This window comes from Gorilla gorilla, chromosome 13, assembly GCF_029281585.2.
Source record: "Gorilla gorilla gorilla isolate KB3781 chromosome 13, NHGRI_mGorGor1-v2.1_pri, whole genome shotgun sequence".
Taxonomy (NCBI): domain Eukaryota; kingdom Metazoa; phylum Chordata; class Mammalia; order Primates; family Hominidae; genus Gorilla; species Gorilla gorilla.
In genome coordinates, this window is record NC_073237.2 from 109,578,316 (window position 1) to 109,604,168 (window position 25,853).

General features: G+C 41.1%; 2 protein-coding genes across 2 annotated transcripts in view; one reads left to right on the plus strand and one right to left on the minus strand.

Annotated features, from left to right (window-relative positions):
- SLC31A1 (solute carrier family 31 member 1) overlaps window positions 1-25,853 on the plus strand; it is a 43,510-nt gene that overhangs the window by 9,076 nt on the left and 8,581 nt on the right. The gene's annotated exons all lie outside the window — the stretch shown is intronic.
- Window positions 21,585-24,502, minus strand: LOC129524559 (endogenous retrovirus group K member 19 Env polyprotein-like). The gene is made up of 2 exons (XM_063696222.1): window positions 23,146-24,502; window positions 21,585-22,557 (listed from the first exon to the last, which is right to left on the minus strand). The coding sequence occupies exons 1-2, from the start codon at window positions 24,500-24,502 to the stop codon at window positions 22,418-22,420; spliced, it is 1,497 nt and encodes a 498-aa protein (XP_063552292.1). The 3' UTR covers window positions 21,585-22,417.

Sequence of the window (25,853 nt, forward strand, 5' to 3'; positions counted from 1 at the left end):
TTTGAGGAGACAAGGCCTCACTATGTTGCCCAGGCTGGTCTTGAACTCCTGGACTCAAGAGATCCTTCCACCTCAGCCTCCCAAAGTTCTGGGATTATAGGCATGAGCCACTATACCCTGCCTGTTTTGTTTTTAATTAATACATAACAATTGTACATATTTATGGGGAACAGTGTGATATTTTAATACGTATATAAATTGTATAATGATCAAACGATGGTGTTTAGCATATACATCACCTCAAACATTTATCATTTCTTTATGGTAAGAACATTCAGAATTCTCTCTTCTAGATATTTTGAAATAGCCACAATAACATTGTTTACTATAGTCACTAGTCTTTTGGGGAAGCTAGGGACCATAAAGCAGATCAGAATTGTATCAGCCCCTCATGCTTTCTTGACTATAACCTACTAACTTTTCTTTTCTCCCCATCTCACCTCCCTCATTCTCTTTCTAGGTACAATAAGCCATTTGTGAAATTTTCCTTGTTCAATAGCAAGTTTAAGCAAGAGCCTCCATCCTTTCCATCTCTGAATTCCCTATAGCCTCTGGGGCAGAGGGTACTTCATAATACTTGTTGAGTTGAATTGAGGTAGATGTCAAAGTGATCTGACCTCACTTTGCTCCCCTCTCAAGTGCCATATCCTTCCTTTTCCCTGCTCAGCCTTGACACACCTATCAAGCCATCCCTTTGCATGCTTAATTTGGTTCAGGAAAGGACAAGAGACCAAGTAAATTATCTTGAAGAGGAGTCTGTGTCTGCCTGTGTTTAAGTAAATGCGCACACACACCTATCTTTCTGGCTCCTGCTGCCATTCTTTGTGTTGCACTTAAAAATTGGGGGCTGGGTACGGTGGCTTACACCTGTAATCCGAGCATTTTGGGAGACTGAGGCAGAAGAATCACTTGAGGGCTGGAGTTCAAGACCAGCCTGGGCAACATAGGGAGACCCCCTCTCTACAAAAAGTTTTAAAATTAGCTGGGCATAATGGTATGTACCTATGTTCTCAGCTACTCTGGAGGCTGAGGTGGGAGGATCACTTGAGCCCAGGAGGTGTAGGCCGCAGTGAGCTGTAATCATGCTACTGCACTCCAGCCGGGACAACAGAATATGACCTTGTCTCAAAAAAAAAAAACAAATGGGGAAATTATTTATTTAGTTATGCATTAGTGGTAGCTGTGGAGTTAGGCACACCTGGTAGGAACAGCATTGGAATGTATAATTCAAAATACACATGTATCTTTTTATTCACATGAATTCCATTTTATGTGTATGAAATCATCAAGATCAAAGTGAATATTAGGTGAATATGAACTCTAGCTTATTGGACATTTAGAAGATAGAGTTTGATTAGTGTTGATTTTTTTTTATTTTAGATTTTAAAAACTCATCTATGGGCCATACGTTAAGTACTCATAGTATCTCTGTGGAAGAGTTCTGATAAACTCTGGGATAGGCGATAGCCAGGCTCACATGTGGACTATAACTCCTGTAAAGTTACAGATAACAGAATTATATGGTCTAACATGCAGCTCACTTAGGCAGTCCTACCTTTCCAAATGTTTTCTTCAATGCCATATTCCCAGGGAAAATTGCTGCTGGGTAGTTGAAACTAGGTGCCTCACTGGACTTCTTCCTATTATTTGGGCAACTTGTAAAAGCTTACAAACTTTCTAGAAAGTAGCCCTGAAAACAGTTCCTTCGTTATGTTTTTAGCAATACCACAGAATACATGGTTCTATGTTATAGCTTAGAATTGCTACTACTCTTACAAAATTGGAACATAGAAAAGATGGACAAAAACCTAGTGTAATGTATCATTATTTCCATTTCAAGATGGCGTTTTGAACTCATCTCTTTTCCTTCCCAAAATCCTAGTGAAATTATCATAGGAATATGAAGAAGCATTATTTATAGTCAGAAAACAGGGAGGGAGAAGCCAGAAACTTTAAAACATTTCAAAGAAAATGTGATACAGATGGGAATCAAATTGAAAAAAATGACTGACCACCTGATTCAACATAGATAAAGGCCATCTCTGTCAGTAAATTTAAATGGGTAGGATTCAGTTGCACACCCCTGCAAGCTCCCAAATCAAGAACAGCAGAGATGGCCAGGCGCGGTGGCTTACACTGGCAATCTCAGCACTTTGGGAGGCTAAGGTGTGTGGATCACCTGAGGTCAGGAGTTTGAGACCAGCCTGGCCAACATGGTGAAACCCCATCTCTACTAAAAATTAAAAAAAAAAAAAAAACTAGTCAGGTGTGGTGGCGGGCACCCATAATCCCAGCTACTTGGTAGGCTGAGGCAGGACAATCACTTGAACCCAGGAGGTGGAGGTTGCAGTGAGCCGAGATCGCACCACTGCACTCCAGCCTGGGTGACAAGAGTGAAACTCCGTCTCAAAAAAAAAACAAAAAAAAAAGAACAGCAGACATAAGGAAGAAGTGTTAGCTATGGGGTAGTTGGTGGACAAATCAAGGATTTGAGGAATTGCACTTATACCATATATAGAGAGAACAGTAGATTTAGAAGTAAAAATGAGTATTTATCAAGAACTTCCTGTGTTTAGACACTGTGCTTAAGTAAGTGTTTAAGTGTATACTGTCAAGAGGTAGTTGCTATAAACATCCTTAGTTTAGAGGAAGCTAACTTACCCTCTTAACCACTGTGCTGTTGCCTCAGTGAACTCCTGCTAATAATTCTTTAAAACAATCCTATGAAATAGGTTAGTTTTATTTTCCCAATTTTAGAGCTGAGGCAAAAAGATATTAAGTAATTTGCCAAAGGGCCCACAACCAGTAGGTACAGTTTTACCGGTTAGAGAATGTGAGTAGATCTCCTTGTGTATTTGAATAGCTGCCATAATAAAGAAAGGGGAAATATCTTTTCTACCCACAGCTTCCTCCTTGTGTTTTTTTGTTTTTGGTGGGCTATTCAGGATCTCAGATCGAATCCCAATCTCAGAAAGACAGTTGACAAACCCTGGAGAGGTCAGCTGGGGACAAATGTAAAAGTCTCAGCAAAACGGTGTACTTCCTGTTTGAGGTCTGTCTTTCTGGTAGTTCAATCCCTGTATTTCACAACTAGTCTACAAAAATAAAACTACAAAAATATTTAATTTCCCCTCCCTCTGGGATTTAGAGATTTTACTTACACAGTGCGTTAGAAAACCTCTCTCAAATCCCAAAGACGAGTGATTTGGTATTAAATTCAGTGTTAGCCCCCAAGTTCTTTGATTATTAGCTGGTGGTCTATGCAAATTTTATGTGAGACTGGGCTAACTCTGTGACCTTTTTGGAATTTCAAAATAAACAAATGCATTATTTTAGTTCCTGGTTGAATCTTGGCTTTCTTTACTTTATTACTGATACATAATAATTGCACATATTTATGGGCACAATAATTAATAATTGCACAATGTATAATGATCAAATCAGGGTATTTAGGATATCCATCACCTTCAGTATTTATCATTTCTTTGTATTGGGAACATTTCAAATCTTCTAATTATTTTGAAATATACAGTGTATTGTTGTTGACTATAGTCACCCTTCTGTGCTGTCAAACACTAGAACTTACTCCTTCTATCTAAGCATCTATTTGTTCTGTTAACCCATCTGTCTTCAATCCCACCCTCACCCCACCTTGAGTACACACATATACACCCTTCCCAGCCTCTGGTGACTGTTCTACTCTCTACCTCCATAGGATCAACTTTTTTGGCTCCCACATATGACTGAGAACATGCAATATTTGTCTTTTTGTTTGACTTTTTTTTTTTTTTTATTTTTTGAGACTGAGTCTTGCTCTGTCACCCAGGCTGGAGTACAGTGGCGTGATCTCGGCTCACTGCAACCTCTGCCTCCTGGGTTCCTGAGTAGCTGGGATTATAGGCACCTACCGCTACGTCCAGCTAATTTTTGTATTTTTAGTAGAGATGGGGTTTCACCATGTTGGCCAGGCTGGTCTCAAACTCCTGACCTCAAGTGATCCACCCACCTCGGCCTCCCAAAGTGCTGGGATTACAGGCATGAACCACCACTCCTGGCCATCTTTTTTTTTTTTTTTTTTTTTTAGCTTTCACTTGTTGAACATCCAGTTCTTAGATTCTGTGTACTAAGTATCTATGTTGTACATCTCTGTAATTCAGAACTGTGGTTCTCAAGCTTTAGCATGCATAAGAATTGTCCATGGAATTTGATAAGCACCTAAATTTTGAGGCCCTACTCCCTAAGAGGTGATTCAGTGGTGTGGCATAGGGTCCATAATTTTTATTTTTACCCAAACTTCCCTGATGATTCTGATCCAGGTGGTCCTTGGACCACATTTTGAGAAGCACTTGAGTTAGGAAAGTAATTAACATTTATTATTTACTATATATGTTATTAACATGCCAGTCTCTTCAATATGTATTTTTACATTTGATATTCATACTGTTGTGAGATTTTTATCCCAGTTTTACGAGTACTTATTATCCTCACAAAGTTTTTGTAACTTGTTACGAGTTTTAAGGATGGCACTACCCCTTAGGATAAAAAATAAAGCATGATAGACTACATTAACAGTAAAAACTTCTGTTCGTTCATCAAAAGACGCAATAAAAGAAATGAAAAGGGAAGCCACAGACTGGGAGAAGATATTTGCAATGTGTGTGATGATAGAAGACTCATCCAGAATATGTAAAGAACTTTTACAAATCAGTAAGAAAAAGACCTCACAGAAAAATAAGCCACAAACTTGAACAAATAGTTAACAAAAGAAAGGATATCCAAAAGCCAATACATGTATGAAAAAGTTTCCACTTCAATAGTCATTAGGAAGATGCAAATTAAAGTTCAATTTATACCCACCAGAATGGCTAAAATTAAGTAGACTGACTCTAATAAGTGCTGAGAAGAATGTGACCAATCTTGGGGAGGGGAAGTATTTGCAAATGATCACAGCAGTGTTATTAAAAACCCTGAAAACAGTTTAGATGCCAAGAGCAGAAATGAAAAGTTAAGTTGCATATTCATTCAAAGGAAACTATAGAGCAATGAAAAATAGCAAACTGCTGCTACACACAATATGGATGAACCTCGCAAAAATTATGTTGAGCAAAGGACCCAGACACAATAGTACATTCTTTCTGCTTCCATTTATATAAATTTCAAAATCACGGAAGACTGTGTATGATTTTAGAAGTGAGGAGAGAAGTTCCCCCTGGAGAGGAGGAGGAAGCATGACTGGGAGAGGCAGGAGGGGAGCTCCTGGAGTACTGGCAATAGTTACTGTTCTGGGTAACAATTAAATAAAATATACTTACTTTATGGGGGAAAAAAGACGGCAATGCCCTGCAACAGTGAGCAGCCTGACTCCGAGAACAGAGTGGGCTCTTGCCCTTGCTGTTTCTGCTTTGGCAAGGTGCCTCTCAGAGGAGATGATTGTTTAAGATTGGTTCTGGAAAGTAATATGAACAGTTTGTTCTGGAATGTGTTTAATCAGTGTTAAAGCCACTGAAATGTTAGAATGGCTAAAGTATATCAATCGTTATTCAGAGTGCATTTCATTTTTTTGTTTTGTTTTGTTTTGAGACAGTCTTGCTGTGTCGCCCAGGCTAGCGTGCAGTGGCGCAATCTCGGCTCACTGCAACCTCTGCCTCCCAAGTTCAAGCAATTCTCGTGCCTCAACTTCCTGAGTCGCTGGAATTACAGGTGCACGCCACCAAACCTGGCTAGTTTTTGTATTTTTAGTAGAGACAGCGTTTTGCCATGTTGGCCAGGCTGGTCTCAAACTCCTGGCCTCAAGTGATCTGCCCGTCTTGGCCTCCCAAAGTGCTGGGATTACAGGTGTGAGCCACTGCGCCCAGCCCTATTATTCAGACTGCATTTCGACAAGTCAAGTGTGCATTTGTTTCTCACTGAAACTATTCTTTTTTTGTTGTTTTTTGTTTGTTTGCTTTTTTGAGACGGAGTCTCACTGTCGCCCAGGTTGGAGTGCAGTGGCGCGATCTCGGCTCACTGCAAGCTCCGCCTCCCGGGTTCACGCCATTCTCCTGCCTCAACCTCCTGAGTAGCTGGGACTACAGGTGCCCGCCACCACGCCCGGCTAATTTTTGTATTTTTAGTAGAGACAGGGTTTCACCATGTTAGCCAGGATGGTTTCAATCTCCTGACCTCGTGATCCGCCCGCCTTGGCCTCCCAAAGTGCTGGAATTACAGGCATGAGCCACCACGCCCGGCCCTCACTGAAACTATTCTTATATGTACCTAAACTTTTCAGACCGAAATAGGCTCTAAAGATGAATTAGTCTGTTCCTTGACTCAGGAAGCTATGACCAGAAAGGCTAAATTACCTAATGTAATGGAAAACCAGGGCTAGAACAAAAATTTCTAGTCTTATATTTTTCAAATTGTAATCATTATAAAGATTAAGGTGGGCTCCAGCCCACCAATTCCCCCTGCCTGGGAATTATCCAGAACACTGTTGAGTCAGTGTTTGAGAGTGACAACCCTGTGACAACATTCAGCATATGAAAGTTCACACAAAGCCATGATAATCAGAGATGATCTGGTATTTTAAAGGAGTAGAATAAATGGTGACATTTTTATGAATTCTCAAAATTTCTGTTTCTGACCCTGAAAATACAAATAGTAGAAAGGCATTTGGGGGCTTTTATGCATTATTCACAGAATGCCAAAATGTAGCCTAGAGCTTGGGGCTGTATGGAAGTCCATTTTCACCCCACTTAGAGCCACTTAGAGGTAGAGCAGCCAAGAGTACTGCAGATGACAGTTGTAGCGCATACTGTATGCCAGAAGCATGGCATAAAGCATTGCAGGACACAACTGCTCTGGAGGGGGGTAACGATTAGATTTAGCTCCTCCTGGACAACTTAGTGGGCAAGGATTTCATAGACTTGTCAGAGCACTAGGACAGCTTGACATTGGTTTACCCGGAATGTAGAGAATATCCAATTGTGCCTCAATAGGAATAGGTCTACATTTTTTTTTCCAAGCCTCTCTCAGAACTACAGCTGTTTCCTTGCCTCCGTTTTTCTGAGTTGCCCTTAGAACGCAAAAAAAGCTTACTTGATGTTGAGAGACTAGGAACATAAAGACAGGAGATAGTTGGATAGAAGGACCATGCTGCGAATAATAAAAAGAACACTGGGCTTGAGGTCAGAATCAGGCTTCTAATGACGACCACTAGACTAACTGCCCTGTGACCTTGGCTAGGCTTTTAACCTTTATACCTCAGTTTTCCATCTGAAAAATGAATAACTATTCTTGTTTCATCTAGGCCTATTCTTTTAAGTGGAGTTAAGTTTGGAAACATACTACAATGTTGTGGCTCAGCAATTCTCAGAAACAGCGTGCATGATAGCAAAAGTAAATGAACTTACTGTTGGACCCAGACTTAGAATCAATCAATCAACAAGTATTTATTGAATAGCCACCTAAAGGGTATATTAGACTGCATATAGCCTTTACCTAAGCCTTATAGTGAATTCTGTAAACAAGATATGAATGCATTAACCTCATTGCCGAGCTCTCACAGAGCATAATGATAATATTACCACAGAGTAATAATAAGGCTTTTACATATATGGTCTTTTCTCCCCTCTTTTTCCCCATTCATTATCTTATTTGAATCATATAGTAATCCTGAAGGAGGACAAAATAGATGTTATCTCCATGTTTCCATGAGTTTCAGATGAGACATTGAAATTCAGAGTATGAAAATGCTTCTCAAGGGGGTAGGACAAATTGAGAAATGTCTGGAGACATTTTTGGTTGTCACAACTGGGGCAATGCTACTGGCATTGAGTCGGTAGAGGTCAGGGATACTGTTAAACATCCAGTGATACACAAGACAGCTCAGACAGCAAAGAATTATCCAGTCCAAAATGTTGTTAATGCTGAGATTGAAACCCTGAGATAGGTGTTTCCCCAAAAGAACTCAAAGTGATAGAGTCGGAACCAGAATCCACATCTTTGACTCACTCTAGTGTGTTTTCACTATGTCTAAAGCAGGGCATTAAAATCTGGGTTTTAAGGCTGGGTGCGGTGGTTCACACCTTTAATCGCAGCACTTTGAGGGGCCGAGGCAGGTGGATCACCTGAGGTCAGGAGCTCAAGACCAGCCTGGCCAACATGATGAAACCCTGTTTCTACTAAAAATACAAAAAGTAGCCGGGTATGGTGGCACACGCCTGTAATCCCGCCTACTTGGAAGGCTGAGGCACAGGAATTGCTTGAACCTGGGAGGCAGAGGTTGCAGAGATCGTGACACTGCACTCAAGCCTGGGCGACAGACTGTGACTCTGTCTCAGAATCCTTTTTAAATTAAAAAATAAGTAAATAAAATCTGGAGTTCACAAGTCTTAGATTAATCACTAATGTTTTGATGAGGTATGAGTGACAGGTCGAGTTTGTTTAGATCACTGTTGAAGGTGTATAGTATAGATTATGTAGTCTATTAAACACTTGCTGTGTGTCTCACAGTCTGCTGCCCATGTCCCTCCCAGAGGCTAGTTCACCTTCCATCGTATTTATTGATTTTTTATTGAGCAAGTACCAAATTTGAGTCATTTTACCAAAATGCTGTTGAAATCTGGACACGATCCCTGTAACAATCTCTATGCGTAGGACCTGTTGCCAAACTAAAAACCCATGGGACTTTTACAGGAAATGTCACCAGGAGACTCAGCTAGAAATTAGTAGAGCCGGGATTTGAATACCTTCTGACTCCAGACTTTTTTTTTTTTTTTAACTCCTACCCCTAGACTCTTAACAATAGTCTGTAAGATCAAATGTCACCTGCAAAGGATGGCGTGTGACTTTTAGAAGCTCTTAAAATCCAGGAATAAATTCTTCTTACTGATTCTTGTAGAATATTCTTAAGTTGTGCCCCTCAAACCATTTTATGCCCAGAAATTAGATGATTCTTCTCATCTTCCTAAAGTTTTAACAGATGCCATTCTGGATCCTGGAAAATTAAACAGCTGTAGCCATAAGGATTTAATCTATAAAGATTTTTTTCCTTCTGTAAATCTGCCTCAAAGAAGAACTTAAGCAGGAAACATGAGTCCCTGCATATTACCTTTAAATAGCTTCCAATTGCCCTGGAAATAAAATTTAGAATCCTTAAAATGACCTTTAAGATTTTTTTTTTGAGACACAGTCTCGCTCTGTCACCCAGGCTGCGGTGCAGTGGTGTGATCTTGGCCTCACTGCAACCTCTGCCTCCTGGGTTCAAGTGATTCTTCTGCCTCAGCCTCCCAAGTAGCTGGGAGTACAGGCATGCACCACCACGCCCAGCTAACTTTTGTATTTTTAGTAGAGATGGGGTTTCACCACGTTGGCCAGTCTGGTCTTGAACTCCTGACCTCAAGTGATTCACCCTTCTTGGCCTCCCAAAGTGTTGGGATTACAGGCGTGAGCCACCATGCCCAGACATTCTTAAGTGAGTATCGTTTATGCTTCCCTCTTCAACCTCATTAGCCTCTCCTCCGCTCACTCAGTATGTTCTGTTCATACTAACCTTGATCCCTTATTTCTTCTCTCGACTCAGGAAGGCTCTTACCTTTCCTTCTACTAAACTCCAATAATTAATTTATCAGTCTGTTTAAAGTCAGCTCCTTTAAGAAAGCTCCTCTCTTTCGCTTCCCACCTGTCCTCCATCTAAATTAGTTCTTTCACCGTTATTCTCTGCCACAGTTCATTTTTGTACCTCCTTCATACCACTTACACAAATGGTAATTATACCTACCTATATATATTTATTTGCTTACATTTTTACTGAGAGAGCCTTCTTCCTCTTGAGTAGCCCCACAAAGGCAAGTACCTTGTCTTTTTGCATCAGACTCCTTATAGGCAGATATTGAAACCTACATGGATTTTGTAAGAATTAATAAATACTTTTTGAATGAATGGAATATTTGGTAAGTATTCTTCCAGATGCTGTAAGGAAGTAAAAATTAGAAAGTTTCTTGCGCTCAAGAAGCTTGCTGTGTATATATGGCATTTTTTATCTTGTATTTTAAAAACTATAAGTCAAAATTTCTGTAAGAGAAGATTGCTAGGGAAATTCAAAAAAGAGAGATTTCTTAGGAATTCAAGAAAAACCTCCTGGAATGAGTTAGATTATAAATCAAAAAGATCAAGGGCCATGTTTTAGCTTTATCCTTAATTCTGGCACATTTTTGTGCATGATAAATGTTGAATAAATAATGGCAGGATTTGTACATATACAGAAAATGAGGGGAAAAAATAAAAGGAATTCCAGGGAATTACAAAAGCCTGAAAACGCATACAAATGTCAAAATGCTGAATTTTATTGAGGGGCCAGGCACGGTGGCTCACACCTGTAATCCTAGCACTTTGGGAGGCCGAGGCGGGCAAATCACTTGAGGTCAGGAGTTTGAGACCAGCCTGGCCAACATGGTGAAACCCCGTCTCTACTAAAAATACAAAAATTAGCTGGGCGTGGTGGCGCTTGGCTGTAATCCCAGCTACTCTGGAGGCTGAGGCAGGAGAATCGCTTGAACCCAGGAGGTGGAAGTTGCAGTGAGCCGAGATCGTGCCACTGTACTCCAGTCAGGGTGACAGAGCGAGACTCTGTCTCAAAAAAAACAAACAAAAAAAATTATTGAGGAAAAGTGAGTAGGTCAGTTTCAGTGGAACATATGAATGTGAAGCGGAGTAGATTGCGATAAGGCTGGAAAGATAAGTCTGTAACAGACTTAAATGCCACATAGTGAGCTTAAAAATCAGTGTATCAATATCAGAAGTTGGGGGTGAAGATACTTAGGTTTCTTTTTGCAGGCAGAAATTAGTTTTTCGGAGTGCAGCCTAAGAAGCAAATTATAGCTTGAGAAATACATGCAAATAGTATCTGCAGTACAAATACTGGTTTAGCTTGGAGTACTGGTTCATCAGCATCATCACTGTCAAATAGCAAGATTCAGATTCCAATGGGGCATCTTCTGTATTTGGCTTGACTAGAAAGAGAATTTTGCTTCCTTATATTTCTGGAAGGGAGCAACGCACTTGCCTGACAAGTCCCCAGAGGTATTTGAACAGTTATTATAGAATTTGTGTATTACTGAGGAGCACCATGCAATGACTGCTAAGGTCCTTCCAATTCTTAGTGGGATTCTGTGACCTGCAAATTAAGAGACAGAACACTCAGGTTTCAATTTCAGGTGATCTACATATAGCTAAAGAAATGGCTCATCCATCTCTTTCCAGACCGAATTGTTTGGAGCCAGACTTCTCTCCTTGGCTGACTCAAGAAAGAGTAGCATCCAAGAGGGGCTCATTAAGCATCTGCAGTTGACAAAGATGAGAAGGAATTTTAGAATACTTTCATTCAACTGTTTCTCCTACCATTTCTCAATACCATTCTATCAGTGTGATATATGGGCACTGATTCAAAATATCATAAAAACATTTTCGAGTATTTTGTGAGACCTAGTTCCAGTTAGAATTATTAGGAAAGGCACAATATACTGTGGCTCTTCAGAGCTCTTAAAACTAGAGGATCACGAGGTCAGGAGATTGAGACCATCCTGGCTAACACGGTGAAACCCCATCTCTACTAAAAATACAAACAATTAGCCGGGCATGGTGGCGGGCGCCTGTAGTCCCAGCTACTTGGGAGGCTGAGACAGGAGAATGGCGTGAACCCAGGAGGCGGAGCTTGCAGTGAGCCGAGATCGCGCTACTGCACTCCAGTCTGGGTGACACAGCGAGACTCCGTCTCAAAAAAAAAACTAGACGTTGGAGTATGGCGTGGATTTGTTGCACTAGAGATTGTAAGGATGGGCATTTCAGACTTAAGAAACAATGTAGGCAAAGATACCAGACGGAAAAGTGGGGGATGTGTTTCCTAGGAGTGCTAGAAACTTTTGGCCATTGGACTTGTTTGGCTGGAATACAAAGTACATATAGGCAGAAAAGGTAGGCTGGGTTCTTTTTGTTTTGTTTTGTTCTGAGACAGAGTCTTACTCTTGCCCAGGCTGGAGTACAGTGGTATGATCATGGCACACTGCAGCTTTGACTTCCCAGGCTTAAAGCAATCCTCCCACTTCAGGGCCTCCCTCAGTAGCTGGCACTACAAGTACATGACACCACACCCAGCTAATTTTTTGCTTTTTTGTGGAGATGGGGTCTCACTGTATTTCCCAGGCTGGTCTCAAACTCCTGGGCTCAAGTGATCCTCCCACCTCGGCCTCCCAAAGCTCTGGGATTACAGGCATGAGCCACCATGCCCAGCCTAAAATCATTTTTAAGTTGATCTTATCTTACAGTTTGTTCCATTTCCCCAATGTCATTTTATATGACACTTGTCAAGGCTTCATGCCTTAGAGACTTAATTCACATAAAAAGTTTTGGTTTAGCATTTCAGACCACTTAAAGGTCAATAGCAGCCAGTATAATCTCTTCCCTTCTTCTACTCTTAGAAACAGGTATGAGTTTTGTTTACAGTCTCTCTCATATTTGTCACAAAACACATATTTTCCAAAAGTATATGAAAGTAAATTTGGCTAGAAAATGTAAATGTTCAGATCTCCCAAGAGCTTTGTGTTTTATACGCTAGGCTTCTAAGCCTCCCAAGGGCTTTGTGTTTTTATACTCTAGGCTTTTTTTTTTTTTTTTTTTTAAGTTTTAGCTCTAGGTAGAACTTTATGGATTATATAACTCAGTATTCTTACAGTTAAGGAAAATGAAGCTCTAAAATATAAAATAACTTACCCAATGTAGTGTATGTCACCTGTGTCCTCTCTCACATTTAAACTAATTCTTTGCCTTTATATTTTGTTGTTTATATAGTAATTACATGGTCCATTTATGTTTACTCAGAAGACATAGGTGACCTAGGGATTGGACAATGGGCATTTTAAAAATTGAGTTTGACTTTAGCATGTTTTCTCTTGCAAATAATAGCCTTCAATGGCTGTAGAATTCATCACGTTATCACTTTTTCCAGGATCTGTCTTGCCTCAACAGGTTTCTCATCTCCTTTGCTGAGTTTGAACAGCTTGAGAAGCTGGAGTGATGTAGAAAGATGAAATTTATGATAGAAGGGGATGACCTTCAACCGATATCTGGAGATAAAGTGTTTCTTTGTCTTATTCCTTCTTTTTAAGAGATGTGGGGGTGGGGTGGGTGTGGGTCTCACTATGTTGCCCAGGCTAGATTCAAACTCCCAGTCTCCAGTGATCCTCTGAGTAGTTGGGACTGCAGGCATGCACCACTGCCCCCAGCTTTTTCCTGTCTTGTTCTGATTAGAATTAACTCATGGGTTTTTTGTTTTTGTTTTTTATCTTTCCATAAGTACAGTTAAAGTAAGATTCTCAGGGCAGCTCCTGAGTTATCGTCCCTTTTTGCTAAAATAGATATTTTTAGCCAAGAGCTTATGAGTAAAGAAGCTATTCCTACTGGCCAAGCGCAGTGGCTCACGCCTGTAATCCCAGCACTTTGGGAGGCCAAGGCAGGCAGATCACCTGAGGTCAGGAGTTTGAGACCAGCCTGGCCAACATGGTGAAACCTCGTCTCTACTAAAAATACAAAAAATTAGCCAGGCGTGGTGGTGGGCACCTGTAATCCCAGCTACTCGGGAGGCTGAGGCAGGAGAATCGCTTGAACCCAGGAGGCGGAGCTTGCAGTGAGCCGAGATCATACCACTGTACTCCAGCCTGGGTGACAAGAGCAAAACTCTATCTCAAAAAAAAAAAAGCTATTCCTACTAATTCATAGCTTCTGTTCTATTCTTTTAAAAACTTGTCAATCCATCCAGCATTTCTTGTTTGCCTAGATCATTGGCCACTCATAAATGAAGGCACTTAAAAGTTTTAAGTGTAATTATTTGAAGTAGTTTTCTCCTTTATGTCTCTGACAGTTGGTTACTTTTTATGCAGCTTATTAGTCTGATGTATGAGTAATTCATCCACATAAATTCTGCTATTACTTGAGTATGGCATAGTTTGGCTTTTTTACATGAAAAGTGCTTCAGGGAAGGTGTATGGTGAAGAAAGAGAAAATATCTCCATCTGTCAGGGTCAGAAAAAAACGAGAGAGAGAGAATAATATAAGGATTATTGAAATCTGCAGATAATCACTAAATTAATTCTTGGCCAATTCTATTAATATCCTTCTCAGCCCCAACATTGCTATGAAGAAAAGCAAGTAAGAATTTATTATAGATGATCCCTTGGAGTTATTATCAACAAAGGCAAAAGGCAAACCAGTAGCCAGGTTTTATTGGAGAAGTTTTAAAAAGATAAAATCTAAGATTTGTGTGTGGGCGTGTGAGGTAATTATAATGGTGGGTTTGGGATAACTACTTTCCTGAGTGCAGACGATCCTTGTAAGACTACAGTTGTAGCAAGTGCCGTATGGACTGTTGTCACTTGACAGACTTAATCTAGGGAGAACAATATGTGTTTGAATGTATATAATTGTAAGGTATTTTACATTTCTTTTTTTTCTTGTTGACCTGACCTATTTTCTTAGTACCTCCACTCATCGTTTTACTTACCGTTTTTAATACATTGGTATGGCACAACTTTAGGAGTCTTTAAGTTTTTGCCAGTTCTGGCCAAGACCCATAGTTTAATCAAGGCTACCCTTTATAAGAGGAATTGATCAAATTAAGTATACCTATGATCACTGTACCTCAAGAAAGACATAGGCAAGGGAAAGGCAGCTAGAATATCAAAAGGATTATATGGTTATATTCATCCAATTATGGTCACATTTCTGTTGGTTAATTTGGGTTTTGTTTTGTTTGTTGTTGTTTTGTTTTTTGTTTTTCTTTTTTTTAGTGGAGACAAGGTTTCACCATGTTGGCCAGGCAGGTCTCAAACTCCTGACCTCAAGTGATCTACCCACCTCAGCCTCCCAAAGTGCTGGGATTACAGCACTTTGTAATGTAAAATGGGATTGCATTTTGTACACTTTATAATGTAATGGGATTACAGCTCACTTTGTGAGCCATCGCACCCAGCCTCTGTCAGTTAATTTGGAATAGGAATATGAAGCCAGCACCCGGGGAATGAGTAGGAAACATTACAGCCTTCAAAGGGAAGTCTTCTCCCTAAATATTTATCAAATTGTATTTCCCCTCCCACCTACTGGGAGCTACTACGTTTTTTCCAAGCAACTGCACTATTTTGGCCTAGAATGCCACTAAGTTCTTTTTTTTTTTTTTTTTTTTTTTTTTAGACAAGGTATCATTCCTGTTGCCCAGGCTGGAGTGCATGGCACGATCATGGCTCACTGCAGCCATGACCTCCCAGGATCAGGTCGATTCTCCCACCTGAGCCTCTCAAGTAGTTGAGACTACAGGCACACATCACCACATCTGGCTAACTTTTTTGTATTTTTAGTAGAGATGGGGTTTCCTTATGTTGCCCAGGCGGGTCTGAAACTCCTGGGCTTAAGCGATCTGCCTGCCTCGGCCTCCCAAAGGGTTAGGATTACAGGTGTGAGCCACTGTACCCAGCTCTAAGTTCTGTTTATTGCAGTATTATATCAAGGTCTCCCCTTTGTTTTCCTACATCTCCTTTGCCACCACTCCTCCCCAAAAGGTGTGTGGGATTTATTGAGCCATCATCAAGATAATTGTTGTTTTTATTTTTTGAGACAGGGCCTCACCCTGTCACCCACGCTGGAGTGCAGTGGTGCAATCACCACTCACTGCAGCCATGACTTCCCAGACACAAGCGATCCTCCCACAACCTCTCAAGCTGGGACCACAGGTGCACACCAGCATGCCCAGCAAATTTTTGTATTTTTAGTACATACGAGGTTTCACCATGTTGCCCAGCCTGGTATCAAACTCCTGGGTTCAAGTGATCTGCCTGCCTCAGCTTCCTAAAGTGCTGGGATTACATGTGTGAGCCACCATGCCCGGCCATTAAGATTTTTTTTTTTCTTTTTTTGAGATGGAGTCTCGCTCTGTCGCCCAGGCTGGAGTGCAGTGGCACAATCTCAGCTCACTGCAACCTCCGCCTCCCGGGTTCAAGCGATTTTCCTGCCTCAGCCTTCTGAGTAGCTGGGACTATAGGCGCATGCCACCACACCCGGCTAATTTTTTGTATTTTTAGTAGAGACAAGGTTTCACCATGCTAGCCAGGATGGTCTTGATCTTTTGACCTCGTGATCTGCCTGCCTTGGCCTCCCAAAGTGCTGGGATTACAGGCGTGAGCCACTGCACCCAGCTGATAATTTTTATTTTTATTTTATTTTATTTATTGAGAAAGAATCTTGCTCTATATCCCAGGCTGGAGTGCAGTGGCACCATCTCAGCTCACTGCAACCTCCACTTCCTGTGTTCAAGTGATTATCGTGCCTCAGCCTCCCAAGTAGCTGGAACTACAGACGCACCACCACACCCAGCTAATTTTTAGTAGAGATGGGGTTTTGCCATGTTGGCCAGGCTGGTCTCAAACTCCTAGCCTCAAGTGATTCACCTGCCTCGGCCTCCCTAAGTGCTGAGATTACAGGCATGAGCCACCGCACCCGACCAAGATAATTTTAAAATTCACCTATAGGGGCAATCAAAACAAAGCCAGAGCCATTTCTCAGAGTATCTACTAACCCCATACAGGTCGTCAAAAGGCAAGATTCGCCCAGTTAAACTGGTTGCTTGATCATGTGGACATAGTCCATAAGCATGCATCCCTGTTTATGGTAGTGTACTGTCTTTGACCTTGAATTTTCTGTATAAGTGCTTGCCAGAAACTTACAGTTACCAATTATAAGTAATGACTACAGAAAGCAGAAGAGAAACTAGATAGATTTCTCTTTGTTTAATGTTTTTACAAATCTTAAAAGGAATATGACCCTAATCGTTTTAAGAAAAAAGACTTTCTTCCTTATCATGGAAGCCAGGAAAGACAGGCAGGCTCCAAAAGAATTGTCCGGGGGCTCCAGATTATATCTGTCTGAGCTAGAGAAAAGAGCCCATGTGCAGATGTATGACTACTTCTGTGTAGTCTTTTTGTGCAATCTAATCTCCATAGTCCCTATGGATTATTATATCTTATTCTTATTGTACAATAGAAATAAGGCCAATACTCAATGCTAAGACTCAGAATAGGCATCAGAATTTAGCCATCTTGCTAATTTCCTAACTTCTCACCATAAATTCATATGTATTTTTGTTAAACATACTAGATTTTACAGATTGTGTCTGTCTTGCAGGTGATGGGGCAGGTATAGGGAAAACTTTTTTGATAATCTTCAGAGGTTGACTGTGAAAGACCCTTGACTATAAGGAGGTTTTGAAAGCTGTTTGGAAAAATATCATACCATACTTATTAAATGGGGGAGAGGGGAAAGCAACAGAAGTGCTGAGTTCTTCAACAGTCAATATAGCATTTACTGTTTCCTATATTTGATAGCATTCAGAACAATAGAAACAAGTTGGCACGTAGCCAACTTCAGGTACCTAACTGAAAATAAATGTTCCCTAGAAACTGAATAGTTTAAAGCCTTCCTGAGAAAGAAACTCCGTTTATTAACTATTTTATGTGAACTAAATTCCACATAAACTCCTGCTTAATTTTTTAAAATAGTCAATTCCTAGACCATTTCTCATCTTCCTTAATGATCCAAGAAGATGGCCAGGCATGGTGGCTCACGCCTGTAATCCCAGCATTTTGGGAGGCTGAGGCAGGCAGATCACCTGAGGTCAGGAGTTCAAGAGCAGCCTGGCCAACATGGCGAAACCCCGTTTCTGCTAAAAATACAAAAAAATTAGCCAGGTGTGGTGGCGTGCACCTGTAGTCCTGGCTACTTGGGAGGCTTAGGAGGCTTAGGCAGGAGAATCACTTGAACTCAGGAGGTGGAGGTTGCAATGAGCTGAGATTGTGCCACTGCACTCCAGCCTGGGTGACAGAGACTGTCTCAAAAAACAAACAAACGAACAAAAAATCCAAGATTTCTGTGCTAGAAGGAAGAGCTCTTATGAACTATTCACATGAGTGTTCATAGCCACTTCATGGTCTCAGGAAATCAGGACAGGCAGAAAGATACTTGAAAGCAGTCCTCTTTTTTTTTTTTTTTTGAGACAGAGTTTTGCTCTTGTTGCCCAGGCTGGAGTGCAGTGGCGCAGTCTCAGCTCACTGCAACACGGCCTCCCAGGTTCAAGTGATTCTCCTGCCTCAGCCTCCCAAGTAGCTGGGATTACAGGTGCCCGCCACCACACCCGGCTAATTTTTGTAATTTTGTAATTTTTTAGTAGAGATGGGGTTTCACCATGTTGGCCAGGCTGGTCTCAAACTCCTGACCTCAAGTGATCCTCCCACCTTGGCCTCCCAAAGGGCTGGGATTATAGGCATGAGCCACTGTGCGCAGCCTTGAAAGTAGTCTTGACGCAAATACTTTGTAGGAGAGAAGCTAACAGACAAGTCAAGGGTTGTCTTAATAAAGTCAAGTGAGGAGAGAAACCCAGCTAATATTTTGATTAATGCCTTCTCCCACAAAGTTCACTCATTGGATTTTCCCTACTCAAGTTCTTTTATCCCCTAATATTCCACATAATGATAATAGCTGCCATTTATCAGGTACTTTGGTAGATGCTTTATGTATGTTATCTCATATAATCCTCCCAAGAATCCTCCAAGTTGTATAGGCTGGAAACCAGCTCCAGAAAGGCTAAGTAACTTTCCCAGGACATACAATCAGATCACCTTCTTTTTCTTTCAAAATTCACCTTCACCTTCCAAATTCTTTTTACAGATGTGTTCCAGTTAGGTAGTTAAGTCCTGTCACTCCGTTATTCTAATGCAAAGGTGATTCTCCAGTATTGCAAAGGTGATTCTCCAGTATTTTGAACTATTTTGAATTCTGTTAAAGAAAACTAGTATACCTCAATTGGCAAAAAAAAAAAAAAAGTAAATGAAAGGGCAGTACAGTAATTCTAATCTTTCTTTTTTTTTTTTTTATTTTTTAATTTTTTTTGAGATGGAGTTTTGCTCTTATTGCCCAGGCTGGAGTGCAATGGCAGAACCTTCCCTCACTGCAACCCCCGCCTCCCGGGTTCAAGCGATTACCCTGCCTCAGCCTCCCAGGTAGCTGGGATTACAGGCATGCACCACCATGCCCAGCTAATTTTATATTTTTAGTAGAGATGAGGTTTCACTATGTTGGTTAGGTTGGTCTCGAACTCTTGACCTCAGGTGATCCACCCACCTTGGCTCCCCAAAGTGCTGAGATTACAGGCGTGAGCCACCACACCTGGCCACAGTAATTCTAATCTTTCTACCCTAGTTATAAGCTCAACTTGGTAAATAAAATATTTTAGGTAGATTTTATCATAGATTAAAGGTTAGGAAAATTTTCGCAACCTACTCATCTGACAAAGGGCTAATATCCAGAATCTACAATGAACTCAAACAAATTTACAAGAAAAAAAAACAACCCCATCAAAAAGTGGGCAAAGGACATGAACAGACACTTCTCAAAAGAAGACATTTATGCAGCCAAAAAACACATGAAAAAATGCTCACCATCACTGGCCATCAGAGAAATGCAAATCAAAACCACAATGAGATACCATTTCACACCAGTTAGAATGGAATCATTAAAAAGTCGGGAAATAACAGGTGCTGGAGAGGATGTGGAGAAATAGGAACACTTTTACACTGTTGGTGGGACTGTAAACTAGTTCAACCATTGAGGAAGTCAGTGTGGCGATTCCTCAGGGATCTAGAACTAGAAATACCATTTGACCCAGCCATCCCATTACTGGGTATATACCCAAAGGACTATAAATCATGCTGCTATAAAGACACATGCACACGTATGTTTATTGTGGCATTATTCACAATAGCAAAGACTTGGAACCAACCCAAATGTCCAACAATGATAGACTGGATTAAGAAAATGTGGCACATATACACCATGGAATACTATGCAGCCGTAAAAAATGATGAGTTCATGTCCTTTGTAGGGACATGGATGGAATTGGAAATCATCATTCTCAGTAAACTATCGCAAGAACAACAAACCAAACACCGCATATTCTCACTTATAGGTGGGAATTGAACAATGAGAACACATGGACACAGGAAGGGGAACATCACCCTCTGGGGACTGTTGTGGGGTTGGGGGAGGGGGAAGGGATAGCATTGGGAGATATACCTAATGCTAGATGACGAGTTAGTGGGTGCGGCGCACCAGCATGGCACATGTATACATATGTAACTAACCTGCACATTGTGCACATGTACCCTAAAACTTAAAGTATAAAAAAAAAAAAAAGCTTCAAAAAAAAAAAAGGAATCCTAAGGGTTTTTTTATTGTTTGTATTTCAGTTCTGTTCCTGAGTTATATATTCAGATTTTTTTGGTTAGTATTTGTAATGGTGGTGAGAACTGGTAGGCATTTGGCTCATTAGGGATCCACCCTCATGAGTAAATTAATGTCCACTCTCAGGAGTGAGTGAGTTATTGCTCTCATAGGAATGGATTCGTTCCTGCAAGATTGGGTTGCTATAAAGTGAGCCCATGTCTCTTTGCACATGCCCACTTGCCTTTCTGCTTCTCTGCCAGAAGCCCCACAGATGCTGGCACCATGCTCTTGGACTGTCTAGTCACCAGAATCATGAGGCAAATAAACCTCTTTTCTTTATAAATTACCCAGCCTGAGGTATTCTGTTATTGCCACACAAAACAGATTTAGACAGTATTCTTCTTTACAAATAATTTGTAAATTTGGCCTGGCATGGTGGTTCATGCCTGTTATGCCAGCACTTTGGGAGGCCAAGGTGGGCAGATCATTTGAGGTCAGGAGTTCAACACCAGCCTTGCCAACATGGTGAAACCCCATCTCCACTAAAAATAAAAAATTAGCTGGGCATGGTGGCACATGCCTGTAATCCCAGCTACTAGGGAGGCTGAGGCTGGAGAATCGCTTGAACCTGAGAGGTGGAGGTTGCAGTGAGCCAAGATGGCACCACTGCACTCTAGCCTGGGTGACAGAGTGAGACTCTATCTAAAAAAGAAAAAAAAAAAATAGAGCAAAGATTGTGTGACCCTGGATTTTAACTTATTGTTACATCAGTACCCGTTTTTATTTTGGAAGAAGCTGAGCTTGAGTCAGATTAAAGCTACCAAAGGAAACAGGCTAAAAAGAACCAATGCTAGTTTACCTCCTGTAAGTTGAATTTCTATTCGAGAGAGAATGGGTTAGGTGTGTTCGATTGCTTTAGAAGATACCTTATCCAAATACATACAGCACATCACTGAAAATTTAAGTGGGAAGAGAAAAAAATATAATCACTTTTATTTATTATGCTTTAATAATTAATTTGTAAGTTTTAACTTTTTTGATGTCATTTCGCTTTGGCATATTCCCGTGGGATCTTTTCCTAAAATAAAGCTTTTAGTGAGCGTAAGGACTTATCAGGATTGGTTTGTGTTTGAGCCTACAGTGTATGTTTATATATTAATCTCCACCGGCTTTGTACCTTCCTATTCATACACCATTCGGTGTAGGGGTGGGTTGCCCCTACACACCTGTGGGTCTTTCTCGTAAGGTGGAACGAGAGACTTAGGAAAGAAAAAGACACAGAGACAAAGTATAGAGAAAGAAATAAGGGGACCTGGGGAACCAGCGTTCAGCATATGGAGGATCCCGCCAGCCTCTGAGTTCCCTTAGTATTTATTGATCATTCGTGGGTGCTTCTCGAAAAGGGGGTTGTGTCAGGGTCACAAGACAATTGTGGGGAGAGGGTCAGCAGACAAACACGTGAACAAAGGTCTTTGCATCATAGACAATGTAAAGGATTAAGTGCTGTGCTTTTAGATATGCATACACATAAACATCTCAATGCTTTACAAAGCAGTATTGCTGCCCGCAGGTCCCACCTCCAGCCCTAAGGCGGTTTTTCCCTATCTCAGTAGATGGAGCACACAATCGGGTTTTATACCGAGACATTCCATTGCCCAGGGACAGGCAGGAGACAGATGCCTTCCTCTTGTCTCAACTGCAAGAGGCATGCCTTCCTCTTATACTAATCCTCCTCAGCACAGACCCTTTACAGGTGTCGGGCTGGGGGACGGTCAGGTCTTTCCCTTCCCACGAGGCCATATTTCAGACTATCACATGGGGAGAAACCTTGGACAATACCTGGCTTTCCTAGGCAGAGGTCCCTGCGGCCTTCCGCAGTGTTTGTGTCCCTGGGTACTTGAGATTAGGGAGTGGTGATGACTCTTAAGGAGCATGCTTCCTTCAAGCATCTGTTTAACAAAGCACATCTTGCACCGCCCTTAATCCATTTAACTCTGAGTTGACACAGCACATGTTTCAGAGAGCACGGGGTTGGGGGTAAGGTTATAGATTAACAGAATCTCAAGGCAGAGGAATTTTTCTTAGTACAGAACAAAATGGAGTCTCCTATGTCTACTTCTTTCTATACAGACACAGCAACAATCTGATCTCTCTTGCTTTTCCCCACATTTCCCCCTTTTCTTTTCGACAAAACCGCCATCGTCATCATGGCCCGTTCTCGATGGTCGCTGTCTCTTCGGAGCTGTTGGGTACACCTGCAGACTAACAACAGACAAAACAGGCACACAAGGATTAATATGAGATTTATAATCGTAGTACTTCCGATGGTCTTAACCCAAGTGACAGGGTTAAGATTTGCGAGGCCATCAGCAACTCCTGCAATTGCCTCAGTTCCTGGCACCAGATTTAAATGGGCTTTTGATGCTTCGAAAATTTCTTCTTTTAATTTGGAAATGTCTAAAGTGAGATTATCTTCTCTTCCCTGTAGATGGCGTCTAACCATGTCCCAGTGATGCTCAGACTCATTATAAATTTGGGGTGTAATACAAAAGTCTGACGTATTCCAGTCACACTGTAACTGGAAACGATGTTCTAAGCTCATGAGTCTGTCTCCCATCCAAATGACAGTTTGTCTAAGATCATTAATTTGATTTGCCAATTTTTGATCAATACTAGATTGCGAATTCCACAATCTTGTAGAATTTTTTTGCCAATTATTAACAAAGTTTACTGACTGAACAGAAGAGTGCAATGCAACTCCTGCTACAGCAGCCATAGCTGTGACTGCAATTAATCCCATAATCACTGTAATTAAAGTAAAAATGAATCTTTTGCATCTATTTAAAACACCTTTTAATACTTCAGTCAAAATATGGACGGATGGCGAGGCCTCCCACGGTCGGTCCATGGACACAGGGATCCACACGCCCTCTCTTGCTCTCACCAGCAGAATACGGTGTTGCCAATTAAAAGTTGAATCAATGCAAGTAAACAATCTACAATTTTCACAGGTTATAGTCTGGGAGTCTGGTTTAATAACTATATTTCCTACAACTAGCATATAAGGGGGCTTTATGCAACTTTGTAAAGGAACTGTTAGACTGGAATTTAGGTCGATAGTATAAAATGGCTTACGATCTCTTGTTTCTAAAGTTTGATTTCCAGACCAAATTCTAATGTGGTGTGAGGCCACAGTAAGCCTCCATAATTCTGGATGTTCAGGACCAGAAACAGGACTTATTATTTTTGGTCTTGGGGTAGAGATTCCTTTTTCTCCCCATTCCCAAGGGTAGAAGGACTGCAATTTTTTATACTTATGTTTGTCTGAACTTTCTGTTAAGTCACTATCAACAGCTGGACTCACTTGTGTACTTGGACACGACTGAGTTTGTCCTGAGCAATTGTGGTAGAATTGACCTCGAGCTGCCCAATCTATAATAGTTCCGAATTCATTGTTTTGTAATATCACCGCACTATTGGCCACACATTCTTCCCAAACTAAAACTTCTGTATTTTTTGATTCTTTGGGAATTTCCTTGGGGCAAGGTTTCCCTTTAGGTCTAAATTTTAATGATCTTTGATAAGAAAAGTCTTGTAAATAATTTACCCGTGGCCTGAGTGACATCCCGCTTACCATGTGATAAGTGAATCTACTGATGGGACTGACAGTAGGTACTTCTACCAACCAATTTTGGACTGCAGGCATTAAACATCCTGGTGCTCTCCCTAGGCTAATAGGAGGATAACGATACCCAATGGAAATATTTATCATCATCCCTTCTTCCTCAGGTTTGGCAGGGCAGCGATCATCTGTGGGGCCAGGTACCCATACACTATCATTAACATATACTTCTATAGGATTATCCATCCATGTGACTGCCCGAATTAAGGGCGGGAAAGGCACATAGGCCCAGTAGGTATAATTAGCTGCAGCTGCTCCTGCAGGCATAGGGAGACTTACCACCGTTGATACAATCATCAAGGCTGCAAGCAGCATACTCTCTGGGGTTTGTGTCACCTTTGTGTTCTCTAGATATTTTGTAGCTAACTGCGTCAGCTTCTTTAGTTGTGCCCAAGTCAGCGGCTCTGCCTTCTTGGTGGATGGCAACTTCATCTGTTCTTCTGACGTTACCATTTTGTTCATCTTGTGAGTCAACGGTGCTCGATTGCGGTGTCTCCATCTCCGCGGAGGTGCTTTTCTTTGCATCTCCGATGGGTTCATTGTAGAACTTCAAATGTCTAGTGGGTATCCAAACAGGAAGCTGATTTTCTCCTGGTGAAACACAAGCAAAACCTCTCCCCCACGTTATCACCTTCCCTATTTCCCATGTCTTATTTTTATTATCTTTCCACCAAATTAGTTTTCCTTCATGTGGGCTGTTCTTTTTACCAGTAAGATGTTGTTCTGCAGAAGTAGTAGTCTGATTTCTATAAATGTTTAAAAAATTTAAAGTATAGAGTGCTAGATTAAGTTGCATCAGAGGAGTGGTACACTCCTTACTGTAGGGTGGGTTGCCCCTACAATTCGGTAAGCCTTGCATAGGATTCCATTACAATATATCCATTGTCTACTGACAATGAGAGCAAGTAGATTCTGCTCTTGTTCTATCTCCTAGTATATTTGGATGTGAAATATATCCTGCACAAATGACACTTCAAAACAGGTGCATACTTTGAAAGGTTTTCTTGGGATTTGTATATACCTTGCCCTGGGTCACTGATATGTCTGAAGAGATTTGATAATGTGGCATCATTGAGTAGATTTCTCTAATTGATAATGAGGGGCCTGAATAATTAAGAACCTGTGGGTCTTCAAAATTAGTTCATGGTAATAATTAATGTTATAAAGGTTCATCAAGGAAATCATCAAGGTTACAACTTTTAGATAGTTTGTGGTACTATAGTGTTGCTTTTTTTTGAGATGGAGTCTCGGTCTGTCACCCAGGCTGGAGTGCAATGGCACAATCTCGGCTCACTGCAACCTCTACCTCCCGGGTTCAAGCGATTCTCCTGCCTCAGCCTCCCAAGTAGCTGGGACTACAGGTGCCTGCCACTAGGTCCGGGTACTTTTTGTATTTTTAGTAGAGACGGGGTTTTTAGTCAGGCTGGTCTTGAACTCCTGACCTCAGGTGATCTGCCCACCTTGGCCTCCAAAGTGCTGGGATTACAGGGTGAGCCACTGCACCCAGCCTAGTCTTGCTTTTTTAACAGTCCTCTACATGTTATCTTATATCTCAAAATGAAAATTATGACTGTTAAGTTTCCCTTTCTAGCTTTTAGTCTTAAAGCTCCTTGAGGAAAGACTCCATGTGATGTTCATTTCTTTATTTCCTTTGGTCTTAAGAAGGCACTCTTGCAAATATTCATTCCCTCTTCCTGACCAGGATTCATATTGATAATATGGAATGAAGTAAATCCTTTGTGGTTTTCTTATGCTATAATCATTTTTCAGACTCTCGTTGGAAGAGAACAGTATTTGTGTCTTCTGCCTCTAGCTCTTTATGAGGATGTGTCAATAGTCTTCCTGGCTAGCGAAAGTCTTTTCTTTTCTTTTTTTT